Below are 20,527 nucleotides of genomic sequence, written 5' to 3'. Positions count from 1 at the left end.
GTTTAAACAAATGAAAAAAACCCAAACATTTCAACTGAAAATTGGAATACAAGGGATCTGGAGATTACCAACAGTGGGCTAAGATCCGCCATCGGAACACTCTCCAAGGTCAAGAGAGACGTAAAAGAAAAACAAAACAAAAGGAAAAGGCAGCAAACACTTGGTTATAAATCCTGCAATATGTTAACATTTTAAAGGAATTCCTAGAACAGTGAAAAATTAAAAATGAAGAAAAAAACAGTAGCAGCAGAGGTTACCTGTCTGAGCACCTACAATTCCATAGAGAGAACAGGAGTGGGTCGTGTGTCTCACACCAGCCATAAAGCCCATAAACCTTCTCAAAAAGAGTGAGCCATGAGAAAGATGTTGTACACACGGGTTGCTTTCACAAAGTCTCTCTAAGCCCGTGCTGCCCCTTACATATTTAATCAACTAGGGCTTTTTGCATTTGAGGAAGAAGAGAGGAGATTTAGAAAGAGTTACTGATTTCACATGTCAGATTTAAAAGTCCAGTGAAACATCTGAAGAAGCGTCCTCTTTTTTTGGCCAACATACACAGTAGTTCCAGAGGCATTTCCTGGGCAGATATCACACGTGAAAGATTGCAAATGTGAAGCAGGCGTGGAAAAGCCATCAAAGCATGACCACACAGCTCGGAGGGGGTAGAACACACACACACAAAAAAATAGTCCAAGTGTATATAGAGCGTCACTCTTCCATCATGTGTTACAGATGAGGCATTGTAGCATTCCAGAAAGGGGCGATTTTATAAAACACATCAAAAAATTAAAAAAATACTTAATATACAAAGCCATACAGACAATTCAGAATTAAGCATGGTAAACAAGAAATTGTAAACATGTGACCAAATCACATAGCAGAAAAATTCACAACCTCCCCCCAAAAAATCACTTACAAACAGGATAACAAATTCCATCAGGTTTAAATTAAGAAACTTATTTCTGCAAACAAAAGTTTCTGCTTGGCTCACTCAAGTTTCTCTCCCCTCCCTTAAAAAAATATAGACACATTAACTCATGCACCATCATTATCTGTATCAGCCCTTTTTAAAAAACAAAAAAACCCCTCAGTGTATCTTGATTACGTTTCCTTTCCAATATAAGCTTCCAAAGCAGAATATGACAGGTAATGTTAGCTCTCTTAAAGCACTGGAGTTTGGAAGGTGTTCTTTAGGATGTGGAAGTGAAGAGAACATAGCACATAGTGTTGAGCTGTACAGTGTTTAGATGTGATGGGAGATTCTCTTGATTAGCACAGGCTTGATTTTTTTAGTTGTATTACATGTGAAACCTGTTTTTTCTTCACCACTCTATACATCTCACTGACCATGGGACAATGGGTAGGTTGGGGAGAGGAACATACAAGATTGATTCAAACAGACAAAAGCTTTGAATCCTCAGCAAGGCTTTCCATGAGCAATATCAAGAATTACTATCTACATGGATGTGTGTAAAGTTTTAACTTCTGATCCTCCCCCATAACAAGCACTACCCATAGACTTTTCTCCAATCTTGCAAAAGAAGCACCAGTTGCTCAAGAGGATCTCATTACAAGGGAGCCAGCCACAACAGGATACCCTTCAGTCCATTTGCTTGTGTGTTTCAGAATAAAAGTATGTGTACCACTTCACAAATTTGTATTACTCTGAAGTGTGAGTAGGACATTCTAAAGGCAAGAAGCATTACGAAGTCCCTGCTGCCACCGCCTTATTCCCTCAAGCAATGTGGGGACTCAAGACAGCTCAGCTCCTATAGCTATTACCAGTCTCCTTCCAACAAGTTATCTTTACTAACTGTGACAGTAGTGCAGAGACCCTAGCTGATTACTTCCAGCTGGCATGGAGTTGACTTGTCTGCCCTCCCTCACTTATATCCCACACAGGTGCTCACAGTGTGTATATTAAAGTAGGGTTGGAAACTGCAGGCTCAGTCAGGGTCTCAAAGGGAATATAGAACACTATTTAAAAAACAGCTCCTTAGTAAGCAGATGAGGGGAGAAGAGCTGTGAGGAGGCAGTGCTTTCCCACCCAGTAACTACAAAGTTGAGTTGGATGTAACCTGTGCTGGGGTGTTTTGATTTTTTATACAAGGGAGAACTTTGTGTTCTTTTGTTATAATCTGTGCACTTGGAGGCTCAGAAATAAAACCTCAGAGATGACCTTGACTGCTGAAACTTCTTTTGTTGCTGGATCATCTGGATCACTCCATCAGCTAACATCAACAATCAACCTTCCACTTGTTTTTAATAATAATATTTAATTCTACAAAAACCCCTCATTTTATTACATTCCTTTTTAAAATTAAAAAAACTGTACAAATAAGCATGATCAAACCTCCATGAAAGCAGGTTAATACTGTTCTGTTTATTGCCTCTTGAAGTCTCTCTCCGTAGTGTCCATGAGCTGTGTTTGTTTAAGATCCGAGTGAGTGACGGTAAAGCAGCAGAGCAGCGGAGAGGTGAGGAGGGGCCACAGGGGTAGGAAGCGAAGAGCCTCAGTGGATACATGGGACATGCTCCTTTAAAGTATCCAGATAACAGCAGCATTGCACACACACAAACACCCCTCCAAACCCTCTTTTCACAAAACCATCTTTCAGTCGTAAACGTTTTACTTTTTTTCCCCTAAAAAGAGGCGCATATATATATATATATCTATATATAACTATCTATATATATATATATCTATATCTATAGTTCCAGTGCTTTATGAACCCAGAAGGAGGGAAGGAACAAGCGGTGGTGAGAAGGAAGATGGGGACTTCAAAATGGACCCAACACTGCTGTTTTGGTTCTTTGTTTCCCAAAACTGCTCAACTTGAATGAAAAAATGCACAGCCAGAAGGACTGAGAAAAGAAAATCAATCAGCCTGAAAAAATGAAACTGAACAGCTCAAAACCAAAAAGAAATAAAGCAAAGTACGCACACACACACACACACACACACACACAGGGTCCAGGATCCATCTATTCATTGCTTGTGGCCTTCTATATTTTTATTCTAGCTGAGCCTTATTTTTTTTTCAAATCTGCTGCATAGTTTCCCAAAGGCAAGAACTGTGTATTTTTCCCCTGGATCCATGCTTTGGAGCTCAGCTGACATCAGAGTTTGGACATTTTCAATGTGGAAAATACAAGCCTAGTGATAGTGGTAATGAACGAACTTCAGCTTTATCCCAAACGTCCTCGAGGTTTCAACCAACCTTTTCCCTCCTCCACACCCTACCACATTTCCCGGAAAAAAACAACAAAAATAAAAGAATGATTTACAGGCTTCAAGTCAGTGTTTTGTTAAATGGTTTGTGGTGTTCTCACTTTGGCCACTGTTAAAGATGCAGGCATAGAGAAGGGTATCTTGGACTAGCATGTATTAAAAAATGAAACATTAACATAGCATCTCTCTCTCAAAAAGACTAAAACACTAACAAATACAAGTCAATGCACATTTGTTTTAAACTAGTGTAATTCTTTTTCACATTGGATTAAACATTATTTTGTACACCAAACATTACAATGCTGTTTATCTCCTCCAATCGTGCAAAAATCGTTAAAACATGCCACTTCTGCCATGAATGAGAACATGACTGACTCCTCTACATACCTGCCCCAGGATTTAAAATGATAAAAACCCACAAATTTAAAAAACAATTCCCCTTCAAAAGCTTTATAAACAAATATGGACACATTTTTGTGGACACATGCCAGTTAATACTGAGATGGCAGAAGTCGCAGGTTTGTACTGAAAGTTCAAGTTTCCTGTCCCTGCCCCATCTCTTAAGGCCAGATCCTGCAAGGTCACAATGGGCTGATTTTAAGAGATGCTGAACTTTCACAGCTCCCACTTACGTGAATGGGAACTGCAGATGCTCAGCACCTTTGAAATATCAGATCTCAAGCACCCTCAGCTCTCTTGGAAACTAAAGACACTCAAGCAATTCACAAGATCAAGCTCTTAAAGAGGTAGGAGAGAGTTCACGGCTGCATTAGTTCACAGATGCTTTTGGAGAATTGCAAGATAGCATTCCAAAACCAGAAGTGTGAATTGTGCTGTAATATCTCCCCATCAAAACAGGTGTTCTGCGATAAGCTTGGGACCACAGCTCCACATAAAATCAAATCCCCATGTGGGTTTGAACTGGGTATCATAGACTAGAGATTGGCTGCCAAAAAATGAAACCAATCATGTGTTCTGCAGGATTAAAAAGTAAGAGCAGCAATCAGAGAATATGCACTTTTTAATCTCACTCTTTTGACTAATTCTCTCCCGACTCCATTCATCTCCCTGAGCTTCTCTGATAAACAGCATTGCAAGTTGGTTTAAAAAAAATTTACAGGACTTTTGTTGGTCATGTATTTACACGTGGCATCATTCCACAAGAAGTTTGATCTCATTGGCTAGTAGCTGGTTCATGTTGAATAAAGCCCCCGGGAGCTTGGTGAGCAACTCTCTCTCCGTGGTCTCAGGGTCGCTGTCGACAGAGCTGGAGCTAGCGCTCATATTGTCGACAGCGGCACTAGCTGGAGGGCCCAGCTCTGGCTCGCTAGTCTCGCTGGCCGTGGACACCACAGAGAGCAAGGACATACGCCGCGTCAAGCGACCGGGGGGAAGGAGAGAAGCGGCATAGTCCGCTATGATACCAGCTACATCTAGATTACAAGCCTTGTCAAAGGCAATGAAACCTACATTTGCATTGGCCTCGCAGACGTAGAACGAGCCATCATCTTTCATCAGTAGGTCGATGCCACACACGTCCATCCCCAGGATGTTTGACACCTGGACTGCCAGCTGCTTGCCTTGTTCACTCAGTGAGCACATCATCCCTACACCGCCTGGCAAAAGGGAAAATAAGTGTCAGCTCTCAGGCTGCGATCTGGTCAAAAGTCAATTTTGAGCATGGTAGGGATGGCTCAGTTCCTGGATGGGAAACATCCAAGGCAAATCCAGAGTACTGCTGGGAAGGGTGTGACCACTTTCGGTCAGAAAGGATATCAACACATTTTTTAATTGTAGGTGTGTTAAAGCTGACCTGCAAACTTTAAAAAAAAGGAAGACGAAGAAGAAAAAAAAGCCATGTGTCTGTTTTGCTTCTTTGTTCCGTTAGAACGTGGTCTGACAGAGTGTCAGTCCTCTGCCCCCCACCTCAGAGCATTGCTTGTTTCTCCTATTAGCTACTCAGACCTTCGTTATCCTGGAAGACTATGATAACTGAAGAATTAGTGATATGACATCACAAAAGATGAGCCTGAAAGCTAAGCAGTTGAGAGGAAAATGGATTTTTAGTTTTTCTTTTTAACATTTAATCCAGACAATTCTTAAAAATTAGATTGATCTAACTACATCAGTGAGGGCTGGAAAAAATTTTGCATCCTGTCCTACATAGTTAGCTCAACCTAACCCCTTCTGTGGACACAGAAAGCATCTACACCAGTGGTTCTCAAACTTCTGTACTGGTGACTCCTTTCACATAGCAAGCCTCTGAGTGAGACCCCACTCCCTTATAAATTAAAAACACTTTTTTATATATTTAAACACCATTATAAATGCTGGATGCAAGGTGGGGTTTGGGGTGTAGGCTGACAGCTCGCAACTCCCATATAATAACCTCGCGACCCCAAGGGGTTCCAACCCCCAGTTTGAGAACGCCTGATCTACAGTATACCACAACAAAAAACACAACTGCAGCACTGTAGCTGTGCCACTGCAGTTCAAACAATGCCTTACTTAATTCAAATGCCTAATGAATATTTGAAAGAAAGGGCATCTTTGTTGCAGATTTAGCACCCCGCCCTTTAAGCCAAAGTGTGGGCTCCCAATACATATCTCTAAGCACTCTTAAGAAGGCTTTGAACAAGACCAAGACATAGCATTCCAAATATTGCTAAGGTCAAAAGTCATAAAACATTTAACAGAAACCTTTTAAGGCCACCTTTACTCAGTATAAAGCAGTCTCTCCACCCCACCCAAAAAAACCCAAGAGGGGGTGCTGCTGACCCAACATTTTAAAAATCTTTTGCAGACTTCTTAACTCCAGTGTCCAGGTTGAATTCTAGCTTGGATAGCAGTTATTTTGATTCCCTACAATTCCCTTTGCAGTTTCAATTGCACAGTGTTCTTCATTTCCCGTACTAAAATATTACATAGCACTGCCATTTAATGTTAAAATAGCTGCCCCAGAACGTCTATATTTCAGTGGTGGGTGTGTAAGTGTTCAGAAGTACATCTAGATTTCAGACATGTATGTGCACATGTTTTGCCAAGTTCTTTGAGATCTTTGCTTTAGTGTGCCATGTACACTAATGGCCTGATGTTCAAAGCTCCCATTGGCTTTAATGAGAACTGTGGATGCTCAGCATCTTAGGAAGAATTAAGCTATTGAGCATTCTATCTGAAACACCTTTCCTCAAATCATCTCTCCAACTGAATTATGTCCCCTTGTATCTGTTACACTGAAAATTCCCCAATTATCCAAACATTTTTGATCTCCCATAAGATTTTGAAAACTGAAGTTGTACTGCATGTGAAGGAAGAGGCAAAAATGGTGCCTAGTCAGGGCCAACTCTCCCTCCACAGCACTCCCCAGACCCAGAACTGTGCAAGGGAGAACCCCTTCCCATCTCCACCCCCCAACTTTGAGGGCACTAGGAGCCAGGTGTCTTTGGGAAGAAATTGCATGGAGAAGCCAGCCAGAGACTGAAGCTGGTCCAGCAGCTAAACACTGCACTAAACACTTTAAGCAGGGGCTGACAGACGCTGATGTCAGGCAGCTCTCTCCAGTTTTCCCTCCTAACGTTCTCTCCCCTGTGCTGGTTGGTTTGCTCCAATCCCTCCCAACCCCTTCTTTCCTGTGTCTTTCCATCTAGCTCAGCGGTTCTCAAAGTGCGGACGCAATCCCATTTTAATGGGGTTGCCAAGGCTGGTTTAAACTTGCTGGGGCTCAGGTTACAGGCCCCCTGCCTGGGGCTGAAGCCTTTGGATTTCAGCTTTGACCCCTGCACCTGGGGAGGTGGAGCTTTGGCTTTGCTTCCCCTCCTCCTGTGATGGCGGCAGTTGGGCAGGCTCAGGCTTCGGTCCCCACTTCTCAAGTCCTGTAGTAATTTTTATTGTCAGAAGGGGGTCACGGTGCAATTAAGTTTGAGAACCCCTGATCTAGCTTATCCCCTTCTAATATAACCCCACTCAGAGACCAAAAATACCATGGCACTAACATGACATTTGCCACCATTGCATCATTCACTCTGCTTGCGAGTGCTATTTTTTTCTCCCACACAGTCTTATCTATTTAGACTATAAGCTCATTGTGGCAGGGACTGTCTCACTCTCTGTTTGTACAGTTCCTAGCACAATGGGATCCTATCCTTAGGTGGCCCTTAGGCATTATTGTAATAAACATCAATAAATAAAAAATAAAGTGTCAAACTTCTCATTTAAATAGGGGTTGCCACTCATCTCCCATTGGGCTCCACAAATTCCAATCAAGACCACAAACAATGCCATTCCTACCAAGTGAGCAGTTGCTCTGCATCCTTCCATCTGTTGAGCAGCGCAGCATGGTCCCCACCACGCGGCCGCCTACTACGATGACACGCACATCTTTGCCATGGGACTCCTTGACATATTTCTGGAACAGGTAAGGGGCCTCATGACGAATTAAATGGCTCAGGTCTGCCAAATGGTGCTTATCTCGTGCCAGGAATACAGCTTTGCCTGTTCCAAGAGAAAACATTGAGAGTGGGGACTGGTGAAAGAGGGCAAGAGCCACTAGACTTGTCTCGTGTTGAGTTATAGATTCAGCACATGAAGAATCTCCCCAAAACCCCCAAAAATCCTGCCTATCCTCATGAGCCAGATATATTTTATAACCCTTTACACATTCTCCTGTGTAGATCAGTACTCAACTGTTTCAGCGCTGCTGAATGTACCCAGTACTGAGACAGTCAAGGTTGTAAGTCAGTCAAAAAAGCTCTTTAATAGAGAAATTGGGTCTTGTAACTCCCACCCCTTTTGGGACAGGTGCCTAGTGAGAGAGGAGAGAAGTCACAAACCTTAGAGAAAAGCACACATGCCACCAACAGCAAAACTTCTCCCCCATTTCAGGCAGAAAGCTGGAACTTCAAGGTATAAAAACAAAGTTAACTTAGAACTCTACCCAGATGCACTGTAGGAAGTACGCTATGGCATTAGTCCACTGCTGTAAAATCCTTAGAATAATACAGGAGGAGAACAGCACCCCTGCACCCACAACAACCCAGTACTGGAGTGACAGACGTCCAGTGGAGCATAAGGGTTTAGACAGAAATGTAGCTGTGCCTGACTCTGATGGAACTGATAAAATGACAACTTCAGCAGCTTATTCCATTAAAAATAAGAACCTGTGGGCATACTGACAGTTGGTGGAAGAGGGATAGCTTGATTCTTTAGAAATTCAATGCCCCTTGCCAGCAAACTATTCTAAAGATTTGCTTCAGCCAATCTCTGATTTGTTCTTTTACTCCTCACCTTGTTTCCTCAGCTCACCTCACAGAGACTTCTCGACCCAGCACGTAACCTCATCGGTCTCTGTGAAAGGCACTTCTGGAACAGACTCCAGTACTCTGCAGCTCATTTCCTTTCCTTCATCAGCCTTACCTCTTACTTGCTCTCCTCCTCCATTGACACTCCTTGTTTAATGTGGCACATTAGATTTACATTTTGCAGTAAGGCACCATCAATTTATGTGGCAGAATTTCACTGAATTATGCTGCAACATTACTGCATTACGAAATCCCTTGATAAACTGCCTCGTTTAATGAAGAAACGGAAAACAAAAGCAGAAGGAAAAGGAGATGAAGTACTGTGTTGGGGGTACCACATCAGCAGACTCTGCTCCTTCAGGGCTTAGGGTCTGTGTAGCAGAAGACTTCTACATAACATGGAGCTGCTGAAGACAGCAGTAATGGTGCACTGCTTCTGAAGGATTTAAGATGGTACTAGTACCACCTACTCAGTCCCAGACAGCACTGAAGCTCATTCTCCTCATGCTGCTTCTTATCCTCTACTTCCCCACTCTCACAGCTACTATGCTCCCAAATTGGGGATGAAAAAAACAAGGACTTGGAAGATGGTAGGAAATTGCCCATTTCAGTGGAATTATGTGGTACCAGAGATGTGTGGCATTTTGATAAAAACGATGTGCCCATTTGCACTGATGCAAATTGCACTGAAAATGGCCTTAGGTGTGAGTGGTTACATTTATTCACTACATATAACATGCAAGCCTTTGTTTTCTAAAATATCATTTACTATCCACTCTTCTGTATTTAACTTCAAAGTATTTAGGGGGAAGCTTTTCATCTAAGAATCCATGCCACTGAAATGGCAACTGAACAGAGACACTGGATTAAGTGTGTTTTAAAGTACCCCTTATAAACAGGGGTTTATGCAAGTCCAGGATGGTTAAGGAGAAGAAATTTGATAGCTGTAAGCTATCTAATTGATTTTATTTAATAGATCTAATCAGCAGAATACCATATAATGTCAAGTAAAATCCTGGTCCCACATATTCCACAAATATGAAATTCACCCTTTCCTGCATAATCATGCTCCAGAGTCAAAGGCTCTGGCTACAAAAGAAACTTTCAACACTAACTAAAATCAGTTTTTAAAAGTTTATTCAGTTAAATGGTGCAATCACCTGTGTGGAAACACATCAGTTTACACCTGTCTTCATTTGGTAATATACTCATTTAACATAAAAATAAACAGATTTAACACTTAATATTTAAATTACAGAAGGAAGTTCTTATTCAGTTATTTGAAGCTGCTGCTGAATTTGCACTGATGTCACAGAATTAGAAATCCTGTTGTAGAATTTAGGTCCAGTTTGGTACTTAGTGCCTTGCTAAGGCTAAGCAGAAAGAAAAAGATATTAAGGTTCACTGAACTGAGATGTAGCCTCTTAAGCCTATTTAGAAATTTCCCCTCAGTTCCACTACTATTCCAAATCCTGGGGACTCTCTCCACAGTTTTGCCCATGCCATTCAATCAAAAATGGTAGAAACCTTCTGCTATTCCAGACCTGGCTTCTCACACAGCTCTACCAATGCACCACATGCAGGACTCCTGTTATTTCTATTCTATGCTCCTTGAACAAGTTACCAGCTGTATAAAAACTGCCTCCCAAGTTTGAAGTCTGTTTAACGCTCAGAAGCAATTCAAAAGTTGGAAGGATTTAGACAGAGAATGAAATCAAAGTCTAACCCCCGACATAAAGCCTCTTCAAATCCTTTCCATTCACCACACATGGAATCCTGGAATGCTGGTTACCACCACACACCTCTTCCCCACATCTCTGCACCCACCTCGGTGACCTCGTGTGTTCTTCACCACCATGGGAAACTCCAGCACCTCTGCCTCATCAATCATTTTGGCAAAGTTCTCATGACCACCTGACAAGAAGAGAACCAAGAAATGTTACATGTTGCCAGTCGGATACTACCAATCTAATCTGTGACTGCTGGATACAGACTACACCCCTTCCACCTCTGATCTTGAAGACAGCAGTGTAGGCCAAAGGTTAATAGAAGGCAGGTCATTCAGAAGGGTCAGCACTTCCCTGACACTTGTCATCTATGGGATATTAACCCTTAGTAATTGGGAAAGGGTACTGTTGCCCTTATCTCATCTTCCTTCCAAATATGCCCCAATACTCCCTGGAACTCCTGATCCCTATCCATGAGGATAAACTCAATCACCAAATTTGAATGCCCCAAACTCTATTGCTCTTTCCTGCTCCCTATTCCTTCTCCATGTTTATCAACTCTCATCTACCTGCCTCCCATCTACCTGGCAGGGAACCAAAGGGGGATGCTCTGGAGACACAGGTCCACCCCGGCTACATACAGCAGGAGGACAAAATGTGATATAAGGACCCACACCCTCCAAAATCCTATCCCATTCTACTCCAAGATTCCTAGATCTGAGTTCCTCACATCTCAGCCTGCCTCCCTAACTCCGGGACTAATGTTTCCACTCCTCCATCCCCCTGCATCTATAAAGCCACTAGAGTAGTTTTTAAATGTTGTTTAGCTGATAACAGCCTAACAAAGGTTACCTGAGCTCAATTCACCCTTCATTCAGAGGGCTGATTGTAGTATGGGGACTAGAAGGGAGAGGGTTAGAGGGAGAGAGAATGAGAGCGCTCAGAGGCTTGTGCAATAAGCCAGAGAACTCAAATCAGGGTGATGGTCTGAAAATCAGCAGCAGCTGCCACTGCCCTGGATTTTACTGCTCACGATGGAATAGGAGCAGCTCAACATCTCCTGTTTTTCTTGGCAATGTCACCCTTTACAAGCCATCTACCACTTAAAACAGAAGAGGGGGCAACCCTGAGTCCAATTTGTTATAATTGGACTCAGGGTTGCCCCCTCTTCTGACAGGGAGAGCTGTGCAGGCTGGGAGACACATTCTGGTTACCCCTCACGCTTCACATCCCCCTTTCTCAAAGGAACAACACACATCTTCCCTTCCTCAACAGTTGGGACATCTGAATCTCTAATGCAAGGCCAGAGTCACTTTTCAAATAAGTATCTGTTTTACTTATATCACATTAGTTTATGTAACAGGTGGACAGACTTTATTCATGGATCAGTTCTCCTGTCAAGGAGAACTTGTATGATAGACCCCATTACTACAGCCTGTTGGTGTATCTGCACAGAGACAATAAGCTTCCGCCTTTCCTTAGCGGAAAGGAAGGCTGAGAGGGAATCTTCCATTCTTAAATACATTATAGTTAAAAACAAAGTAGTACCCATACTAGATCGGACCACAGGTCTATTTAGCCCAGTATCCTATCTCTGACAGTGGCCAGTACCAGACACTTGAGGAAGGTGCAATAAAACCCCTTGTAGACAAAGACTGAATAATCATCCCATAGGGGAAGTTATTTTCCTACTACCAGGCAGTTTTCGGTAATAAAGCATGAGGATTTGAACCCTTATACATTTTTTCATATCTAATATAGCTGTGGATGTTCTTGTTCATATAAATTTCTAATCCTTTTTCAGATACAGCTAAATTCTTGACTTCAGTAATGCATCAAGTTCCGCACGTGTGTTGAACAAGGGACATTGCTTTTTCATTTGAAGATATCAAAGTATTTTAGATTATAATCTTCACAATACCCCACATTAAAGATGGGGAAAGCGGGGCACAGAGTCTAAATGATTTGCCCATGATGTCACAACAAAGCCCAAAATAGAACAATCAAGCAGACCTGACTCCCAATCTAGCCACTACACAACACTCCTAGAGGGCAGTTACACACTGCAACCCAATAATAAGGGCCTTCCCAAACTTGACTAATGTTCCACCTGCTATAAGTGCTTTTAGTATGCTGCCCTTTTAAGCCAATGGGTTTACCATAGGAGAAGGTGTCTGGGAGAGGCACACCATGACCAGCCAGCTCCTGGAAGGTCCAGAACTTGTTGACGCAGTTGAGGATGGCTTGGGGCCGATTCATCAACCGGCAGCCCATCTTCTCCAAGTGACGAAGGACCGTGATGTCACTGTCGCTCTGGACCCAAGGTGTTGGCACACGTACAACCACCACCTGTGGATAGGCAGTAATGAGCTCCCCATTCACCCGGAGACCTACAGAAAGGAAGGAAAGGAAAGCCATTCCAATCAACTCCAAGGCCTCAAGAAGACAACAGATGGATAAACAAAGCATAGAAATACTTACAATACCAGATCACACCATCAATCCATCTGTATTCTGCATTTAACAAATATCTAATGCCTTATGTTAAATGGCACCTCATTACTTTTATAATGCACCTGGTCAACTGTGCCACTTTGTACACAGAGGCAAAAAAATCCTTCCTGTCCCCCTTGATATATTTAAAACTAGGACTGGACAATCCTGAACTAGCCCCTGGAGTGATGAATTATTAGAGATGGGAAAATACCAATCTAATCCAACAGTCTGTGTGTCTGGAGGGATGGAGTAGGAGGGAAAGTTGGAGTGAAACAAGTTCCAGGAAAGTAAGCATGATGGGGTTGCTTTTGGAAGATGTCAAGTCACCTGAGGAGGACCTAGCAGATGACAGCGGGTTGGGAGCAGGTCATTTTGACCATTTTGTCAGGTCAATAAAGTGAAAATGGATGGAAACCCATCACTCCGTGCAATTCACTGAGGTGATGGCACTTGCTATTGGTACCGTAATAGTTAAAGGAGGAGAGAAGAGATAGGAACAGAGATGACAATGCATTTAGATTTCCATAAACCGTGGAAACCAGCAGGAACAATTCAAATCTGGTACAGTGTATTTGCTGACTATCCCCATAACAAAAAAGGGTATTTACTTTTAAAATAGGGGTACCAATTCATCGTATACAACTGCTATATTGACAGTTTGTGTTTCCTTTTTCCTTTAAGGAGCACTTGAATTAATGCTTTTTCCTGGAGACAGGTCTTTTCTGCTCCTCTTCCTCTCATATCTCTCCTCCCACCTAACATACATTTCAGACCATGCCTTTAATAGAAAGGAGAAGCCACCTCTGCCCTGCAATGCATGGAGATGGATGCCCTCCCCTCCTCCTTTTTTTTTTTTTTTGGAAAGAGCAGAAACAGAGCCATTCCCAATACAGATCCCTTTCCCCAATCCTCTCTCTTACCATATATACATATTATTGTATGTATGTATGTATATATAGATACACACACACACACACACACAGAGCGTGCAAGCACACAAGAGGAAGGCTGCTCTGAAAGCTCACCTCATTAGCACTGAGCACTGCCGCATTGCAGCTGACATGACTTGCGTGTTTAAGCAAGCAGGCTTCACACACACCATTTTACAGTGCTTTCTCAAACAAAATCAAGAATATCCATTGCAAAAAACTCAAGTGAGATGCAAACATCAGGGAGAGGGTCGCCATCTCCTTCAACATGAAGCATTCTCCATTAGACACACTCTTCCCCACCTAAATCTTCATTCATACCCACTTTTTGTTATCCTATTTACATGTATGTATTGAGACACATGCAAGTTGAGTAACAGTTGTTACTGGGAAGCACTTTTTCAACAGTAGCTGTTGTATATTTGTGTGTTGTGAATTGGAATTATGCAGTTTTCCGACCAAAAAAACTCTCTGAATCCACTTTGGCATTTTCCCTTTAAAATGGAATATACTAAATTGAGAAGGTTTTGGCTGCAGGAATTGCAAAAGGGATGCAGCAATCTGAAGGAGAAGTATAAGCCACCTCCAATGTCCTCCTAAATATTTTGGACCAGATTTGACTGTTACAACTGGTGCAAATTCAGTCAGGCCATCAGCTCCCATGGAGTGACACTGGAATTATAATGATTTAACCTAGAGGATAATCTGGCCCTTTGTTTAGATTCAAACTGGTCTGGACACTGTTCTCTACAGAACAAAAAGCATTTTCTCTCCCTTTAGAGAAGACAGTTTAAAAACAAAGAGGAAAAAGGCACTCAATGAAATGTATAATTTGAGTCACTGCTACTGACGCGCACCATAAAAATTAGCTGCAGTCTCCCAGCAACGGAGTACTGCAATGAGAGGCAGTTCCATTAAGGTAAATGGGAGAGCCAGATCCTGCCATTTTGAAAAATAAGCTTTTATTTAGCATTGGCCCTTAGATGCAGTCATTTGTAGTCAAATGAACATCCAAGAGAACTGAATGCCCTGATGAGTAGATTTATAAATCCATTCATTAGGCTGTGGGGCATGCAGTAACATGTTTATGTATATAGCTAATTAGCTTTTCAAAGAATAGATCTATACATATGATATGAAATCAAACCAAGATACCAGAGAGCTATAGGAAGTGACTGAATGGCTTGAGAATTTGGCAAACATTATGCAGAGTATCTCACCTCTAAGGTACTGGTACCATTCCAGCCTTTGGACAGAAGTAATAAGTTACTTCCCAGGCTATTTGGCATCTTATGTGAAATGAATTCGTTTCAGGCCAGCATTCAGCAGGCATCTGTCCATAGACAAAAAAATCCTGAATATGATAAACTGGCTGCCTTGGTGGCAGTCTCAGGACACATCTACACTGCCGTGGGTTTAACACTGCTGCGATTGATGCACCAGGGGTTGATTTAGTGGGACTAGTGAGACCCACTAAATCGACGGCACAATGCTCTCCAGTTAACTCCAGTACTCTGCAAGGAACGAGAAGAGTAAAGTAAGTCGACGGGAGAGTATTTCCCATCGATCCAGCATGGTGTAGACACTGCAGTAAGTTGACCTAAGCTACGTCGATTCCAGTTAAGTTATTCATGTAGCTGGAATACAGTAACTTAGGTCAACTTACTGTGATAATGCAGACATAGCCTCAGTGGAGGCCTACAAATGAATAGGCCAGGTAAACATAGCTATCCACTCATCCTCAGCCCTAACAGGTTTAGGCACATTTGGAGGAGGGAAGCTTCCTGTACTTCACTGGTATCCACTTGGGGCCCCTTGCCAGCAAAAATGTTTGCTTTAAAGGATGGGGGGGTGGGGGAGAGGGGGAAGGAACAACTCCTGTATATGTAATCATTATAAAGCACTTTGGGATTCTTTGGTACAAGGAGCACCTAAGACCACATGAGCTTGAACAGCATCATAAAAAACAACAATCTTACATTTAAATAGGGTTTTATACTTAGTAATACAGCCATTCCTTAGCCCTCCTCTGCAAGCCAGATGTCTCCACAATAGAATGTGGCAGCTCTAACTCTACTTAGTGAATTTAATTCACTGTATCCAGATGATGCTGTACAAGGAATTTTAGCAATGCACAATGTAATTACTTGAGATGGAATTTTGCCAGGATACTTTACTCTTAAGGGGGAAAAGCCATTGAAGCTCCAGTTCTCGCTCTCACATGAAGGGTGGCCCCTCAAAACAAGATCTGATAACTGAGTGAGTAAGACGAGCACTCCTTGAATCACCAATACACTCATATAAGAGCCAACCCTATTTTGATGGTGAGATAGATGGGATCACAGCTTCCTCGCCACAAGCTGGACTGACTGCCATTTTATGCATTTCTCTAGGAAAGAATGCTTTCTCCCCACCTCTTCACACCAGAGGTCTCTCTAGCTGCTTCATTGTGACATCCATCCATTAACCACCTTTTCTGCAGAAAAGGCAACTGTTCCTAAGACATGAAATATTTAAAGAGGGAAGATTACATTCCAAAGTAGTATCAGAGGGGTTAGTCTGTATCCACAAGAACGAGCACGGTGGCACCTAAGCTTATGCCCAAATAAATCTGTTAGTCTTTAAAGTGCCACCGGACTCCTCATTATTCCAAAGAAGATGTATCAGTGTTTAAACATTACAACTGTAGTTGAACCCGCCTTCTTTCCAAGCTCAACAACTATCGTTAGTGTTTCAGCCTCACAGCCAGCTGTGTCTCTCATGCTTTGAAGCTGCTAGGTTGAGGATGCAGATAACTTTTGCACTGAGGGCATTCTAGTTTACTAAAAAGGATCAAGTTATTTCAAGACCCTATGTCCAGGTCTGATCAACATCTTAATTCATGCACCTTCAGAAGTATTTGAGAGTGTCTGACATCTTTACAGCTCACTGTGCCCACCATTCTCCCCCCAGATCCTTTATAAACTCTACAAGAATCACTTTACTAGTAGCTGTTCAGATGTGACACAACATTACACTTCCTGTCCTAAACTGCTGTAAAGAATTGTGTTTTCAGTTGAAACAGTGGAGTGAATTTTAGGGAGGCAGAAAGCTATTCAGAAAAAGTGTACAACACCCCCATGGACTTGTAAAAATTGCCAAAAGATTTTAACAAGTTTTATTTCTCATCATAACAAATACTTGACATTTATAACAAAACTCTTCATCTATCAAACTCAAATCTTTTTACAAAACTGGTTACACATTATCACTCCTATATTATGGATGGGTAAACTGAGGTAGAAAGAGGTGAAATGACTCGCCAGGATATCCAAGTCTGTGGTACTCAAGAATCAAACCCAGGTTTTCAGACTCCTAGAGTTCAGTGTTTGACCACTAGAATTTTAATATAAGGTTAAACATGTAATATAATTTTTAACACACAAACACAAGGAGTATTGTATGGGCATATATTCACAAAGTAGTTACATAAAGCAAACATCTAGTTATGTGCAAATTCTAAACACCAACATCTCTAGGGTATAGGAAGACACACAGGTTAAGATGCATTTAGGGTGAGGAAGGAAAAACTTTATCCATGAGAAACCTTGCACTTGCATAATTACTGTTTACAAAATGTCAAAATCTGCAACACAAGATTTCCTGGCTTGGTATTGCCAAAATTGCTGAATTCCTGGCCCAAAACCAACTGATAATAAAATGCCTTCCTTCAAAAAAATCTATGTCATGTAAACAAGCCTGGAGGAGTCTCTGACATACACACCAAGTCAAAAGGAGCACAGTTGTGCAAGTTCCCTTTTCAGCATGCTGCAACTGATCCAGCAACACAGGTCATTTGAGCATCTTGGACCTTCCTTTTTAAAGCTGGCTTCCAACTAGACTTTTTTTCTAAATTTCATCTGTGAACGTACCAACGATGAAAAATGCCCAAATGACAAACTGGATGATTGAAGTTCTCTATTTAACCCAGAATAGTATAGCTGTGCAAGTTTCCCACACCATCCCAGCAATGGGAGTGATCATTGCCCAGGAGAGACCATCTTTGGGAGTGAGAGCAGAGGTCAGCCTTTATGACTTGTTCTATCCTTGGAGTCTTTGCTGAAATTGCCAATAAGTGCCAATGCAATGGGGGTGGGGTAATTATTATCAGTATGCAGACACTTGTCCTGTTATGAACAGGACTGACTCACTGAAAAGTCATCAAAAATGCTTTAAAGTTGATGATTACAATAGTAAAATGAGCACACCCCAAAATGCACCTTCCTTACTTTTGCCAACTTAACTGACCCAAACTAGACTTTAAGCCCATTAGATCTACAAAGCCCACAAAAGATACAGGAACACAAGCTCTTGAGCTCCATGGATAAACTCCATCTTTACTACCAGTGAAAGCATCAGAGTTGGAAAGGACAGAACCCCTGCCTCACTCAGAGCACAGGATGGACTTGCCCTGCAGATGAATCAGGGTTGTGTAGTGGAGGAGGGTTTTGGCTAGAGGACTTCTGCCTCATTTTTTGCAGAAGTTGGAAGGTATGTAGTTAAAAGAGGCAGGGAAAGAAAAGATGGCGTGATAGTCAAGACAGCTGAATGCTGCCTTGAAGACCTGGATTTTACTCCTGCTTTTTAGAGTTGATGTGTGAAGCCAACCAAGGCACTTAAACCAAACCTTTCACAGGTTGCCACTAATTTGAAGTGACTCAAGTGATGGAAGTTTTTGTTTTTGTTTTTTTTAAAGGTCCACTTATGTTGTACATTTAACTGGACACAGTCAAGCACTGGGCCCTTTTTGTCAATTCTGATTCATCAATTCAGAACCACCACAGAAAGTCCCCCACACCCCCCCCAAAATATATATATATATATATTAAATCCAAAGTTATGAGGGAGAAGAGAGATTTGTGCTTGGTAAAGTGAATAGTTCAAGCTGCAGTTCTCAGAGTCCACAACTTGTGGTTTTTTTGTTTTTCCTCTCTCCCCTTAAGAATTGGCCAAAGAATATTTCTTACATACATTCCTGAGCAAACCACAAAAGACAGAGGGTGAAAAAATGCGAACTTGCTACTAGGAGCACGATGCTAGCTACATATTCGTTTGGGCATAAGCTTTCGTGGGTAAAAACCCCCACTTCTTCAGATGCTTGGACAACTGAGTTTTTTACCCACAAAAGCTTATGCCCAAATAAATCTGTTAGTCTTCAAGATGTCATCAGACTCCTCTGTTGTTTTTGTGGATACAGACTAACACTGCTACCCCACTGATACTTGGTACATATTAGTTAGAATTCAAGGGATCATACAAGTGTATTACTTATTTAGAAATTGTCTCTGGATTTATTACTACCTATCTTAACCTTATCTATTCATCTTGTACCCTTTCCAGCTTTTCCCAAAAATCTCACTCCTCACTGAGTGCTCAAGAACCTTCTCCTCTGCGGCTCCTCTCATCTGGAAAAGCCTCAATGTATCAACTCAAGAATACCATAATTTGTTTCAATTCTCTCCTAAAGCTCTTTTCTCCCTTTCCCAGGCCTCTTTCACACCATCTATGACGACTCTAATGTACACAGAAATGGGATCTTCCAAAATACTTTAATGCTGATGATCTAGTTTGATTTCTCTTTCCATGTCAATCCACCCTTTTATTTATCACAGATACAGAACGGAAGTTGTCATTTTTAGCTCATCTTGAGCACGAGATCTCCCCACTCACCCCTCACCTTTATAAAACACTAGGCAGGCACTTCTATCATTTGAAGGCTCAAATAAAGTTAGAAATAATGCAATAAAGTGATTTTCATTAGTACAACATCTGCTCCAGTCTCCTCCTTTAAAATAGGGGCTGGGAGAGAAGAAGGGAGAAAAATGAGACAGCAGCGCCTTCAATTACAATTTGCAAGTTTATAAGTTTAACTTGCTGTGAAAACCTTGACAAAAGGCCTCTTTCAGTTCGGCTTCAGCTCTGGCCAGATAGGAGAGCAGAAGCCTGACTGCAACAGTTCCATTTCCTACCCCCACCCATTGTAGAGACGGTTTTCTGCATCCTCTCCTCTGGAAACCAAGGCACCGCAACATGCTTGTTAAAAATCCATGGGGTAGAGTGTTACGGGAATGAAAAACGGTAACTGAGTTTGTGTTTTGTTTTTCAGCCCCTCTAAATAGGGGTTCATTTCAGGTGTGAGGAGAAATCACATGCCCATATTCAGCACTGCATTCATACCAACAAAACAGTTAGTTTGATAACTGTTAAAGTTGTGCTTCTGAGCCAGGTATCCCGCCATGGGGAAAAAATTACCATATATACTCAATCATAAGCTGGTTCGTTTATAAGCCGACTCCCCCCAAGATGGATAAGTAAAAATGGAAAATTTTTATAACCCGTTCATAAGCCCACCCTATAATTCAGGGGTCAGCAAACTTTGGCTCCCGGGTCACCAGGTTAAGCCGCTGGTGGGCCGAGATGGTTTGTTTACCTCGAGTGTCCGGAGGCACAGAGGTAAACCTAAGTAAATCAAGTGAGTTGATCCAGAGAACTGTCTGCCAGGTGCTAGTATACGGAATGTGGACCTGAGGCTGAAAAGGATCCTAACGGGAGCGGGGAAGAATCTGCTGATTGTCCTTCATGTGGGAACAAATGATACGGCTAGATTCTCACTGGAACGTATCATGGGAGACTATGCCAGACTGGGGAAGACGCTTAAGGAAATCAAGGCTCAGGTGATCTTCAATGGGATTCTGCTGGTTCCTAGAGAAGGGCAACAAAGGTGTGACAAGATTATGGTGATCAACAGATGGCTCAGGCAGTGGTGCTATAAGGAAGGCTTTGGGATGTACGGCCACTGGGAAGCAT

General features: G+C 42.1%; 1 protein-coding gene across 9 annotated transcripts in view; it reads right to left on the bottom strand.

Annotated features, from left to right (window-relative positions):
- RIMKLB (ribosomal modification protein rimK like family member B) overlaps positions 1-20,527 on the bottom strand; it is an 86,393-nt gene that overhangs the window by 11,278 nt on the left and 54,588 nt on the right. For 7 of the 9 annotated variants that reach the window (XR_012656820.1, XR_012656821.1, XR_012656823.1 and 4 more), the window contains exons 4-7: positions 12,416-12,646; positions 10,357-10,443; positions 7,520-7,723; positions 4,703-4,848 (exon numbers count right to left, since the gene is read on the bottom strand). Coding sequence is in view for 1 of the 9 variants with exons in the window: in XM_032778719.2 (XP_032634610.1) it covers positions 4,385-4,848; positions 7,520-7,723; positions 10,357-10,443; positions 12,416-12,646 (986 nt within the window). In the remaining 8 variants the exon portion in view is untranslated. Of the gene's footprint in view, positions 1-899; positions 4,849-7,519; positions 7,724-10,356; positions 10,444-12,415; positions 12,647-20,527 lie in introns of those variants that run through there. The other 2 variants (XR_012656830.1, XM_032778719.2) reach the window with 2 other exon arrangements.

This window comes from Chelonoidis abingdonii, chromosome 1 (assembly GCF_003597395.2).
Source record: "Chelonoidis abingdonii isolate Lonesome George chromosome 1, CheloAbing_2.0, whole genome shotgun sequence".
Taxonomy (NCBI): domain Eukaryota; kingdom Metazoa; phylum Chordata; order Testudines; family Testudinidae; genus Chelonoidis; species Chelonoidis abingdonii.
This window is presented reverse-complemented; position numbering and strand designations above follow the sequence as displayed.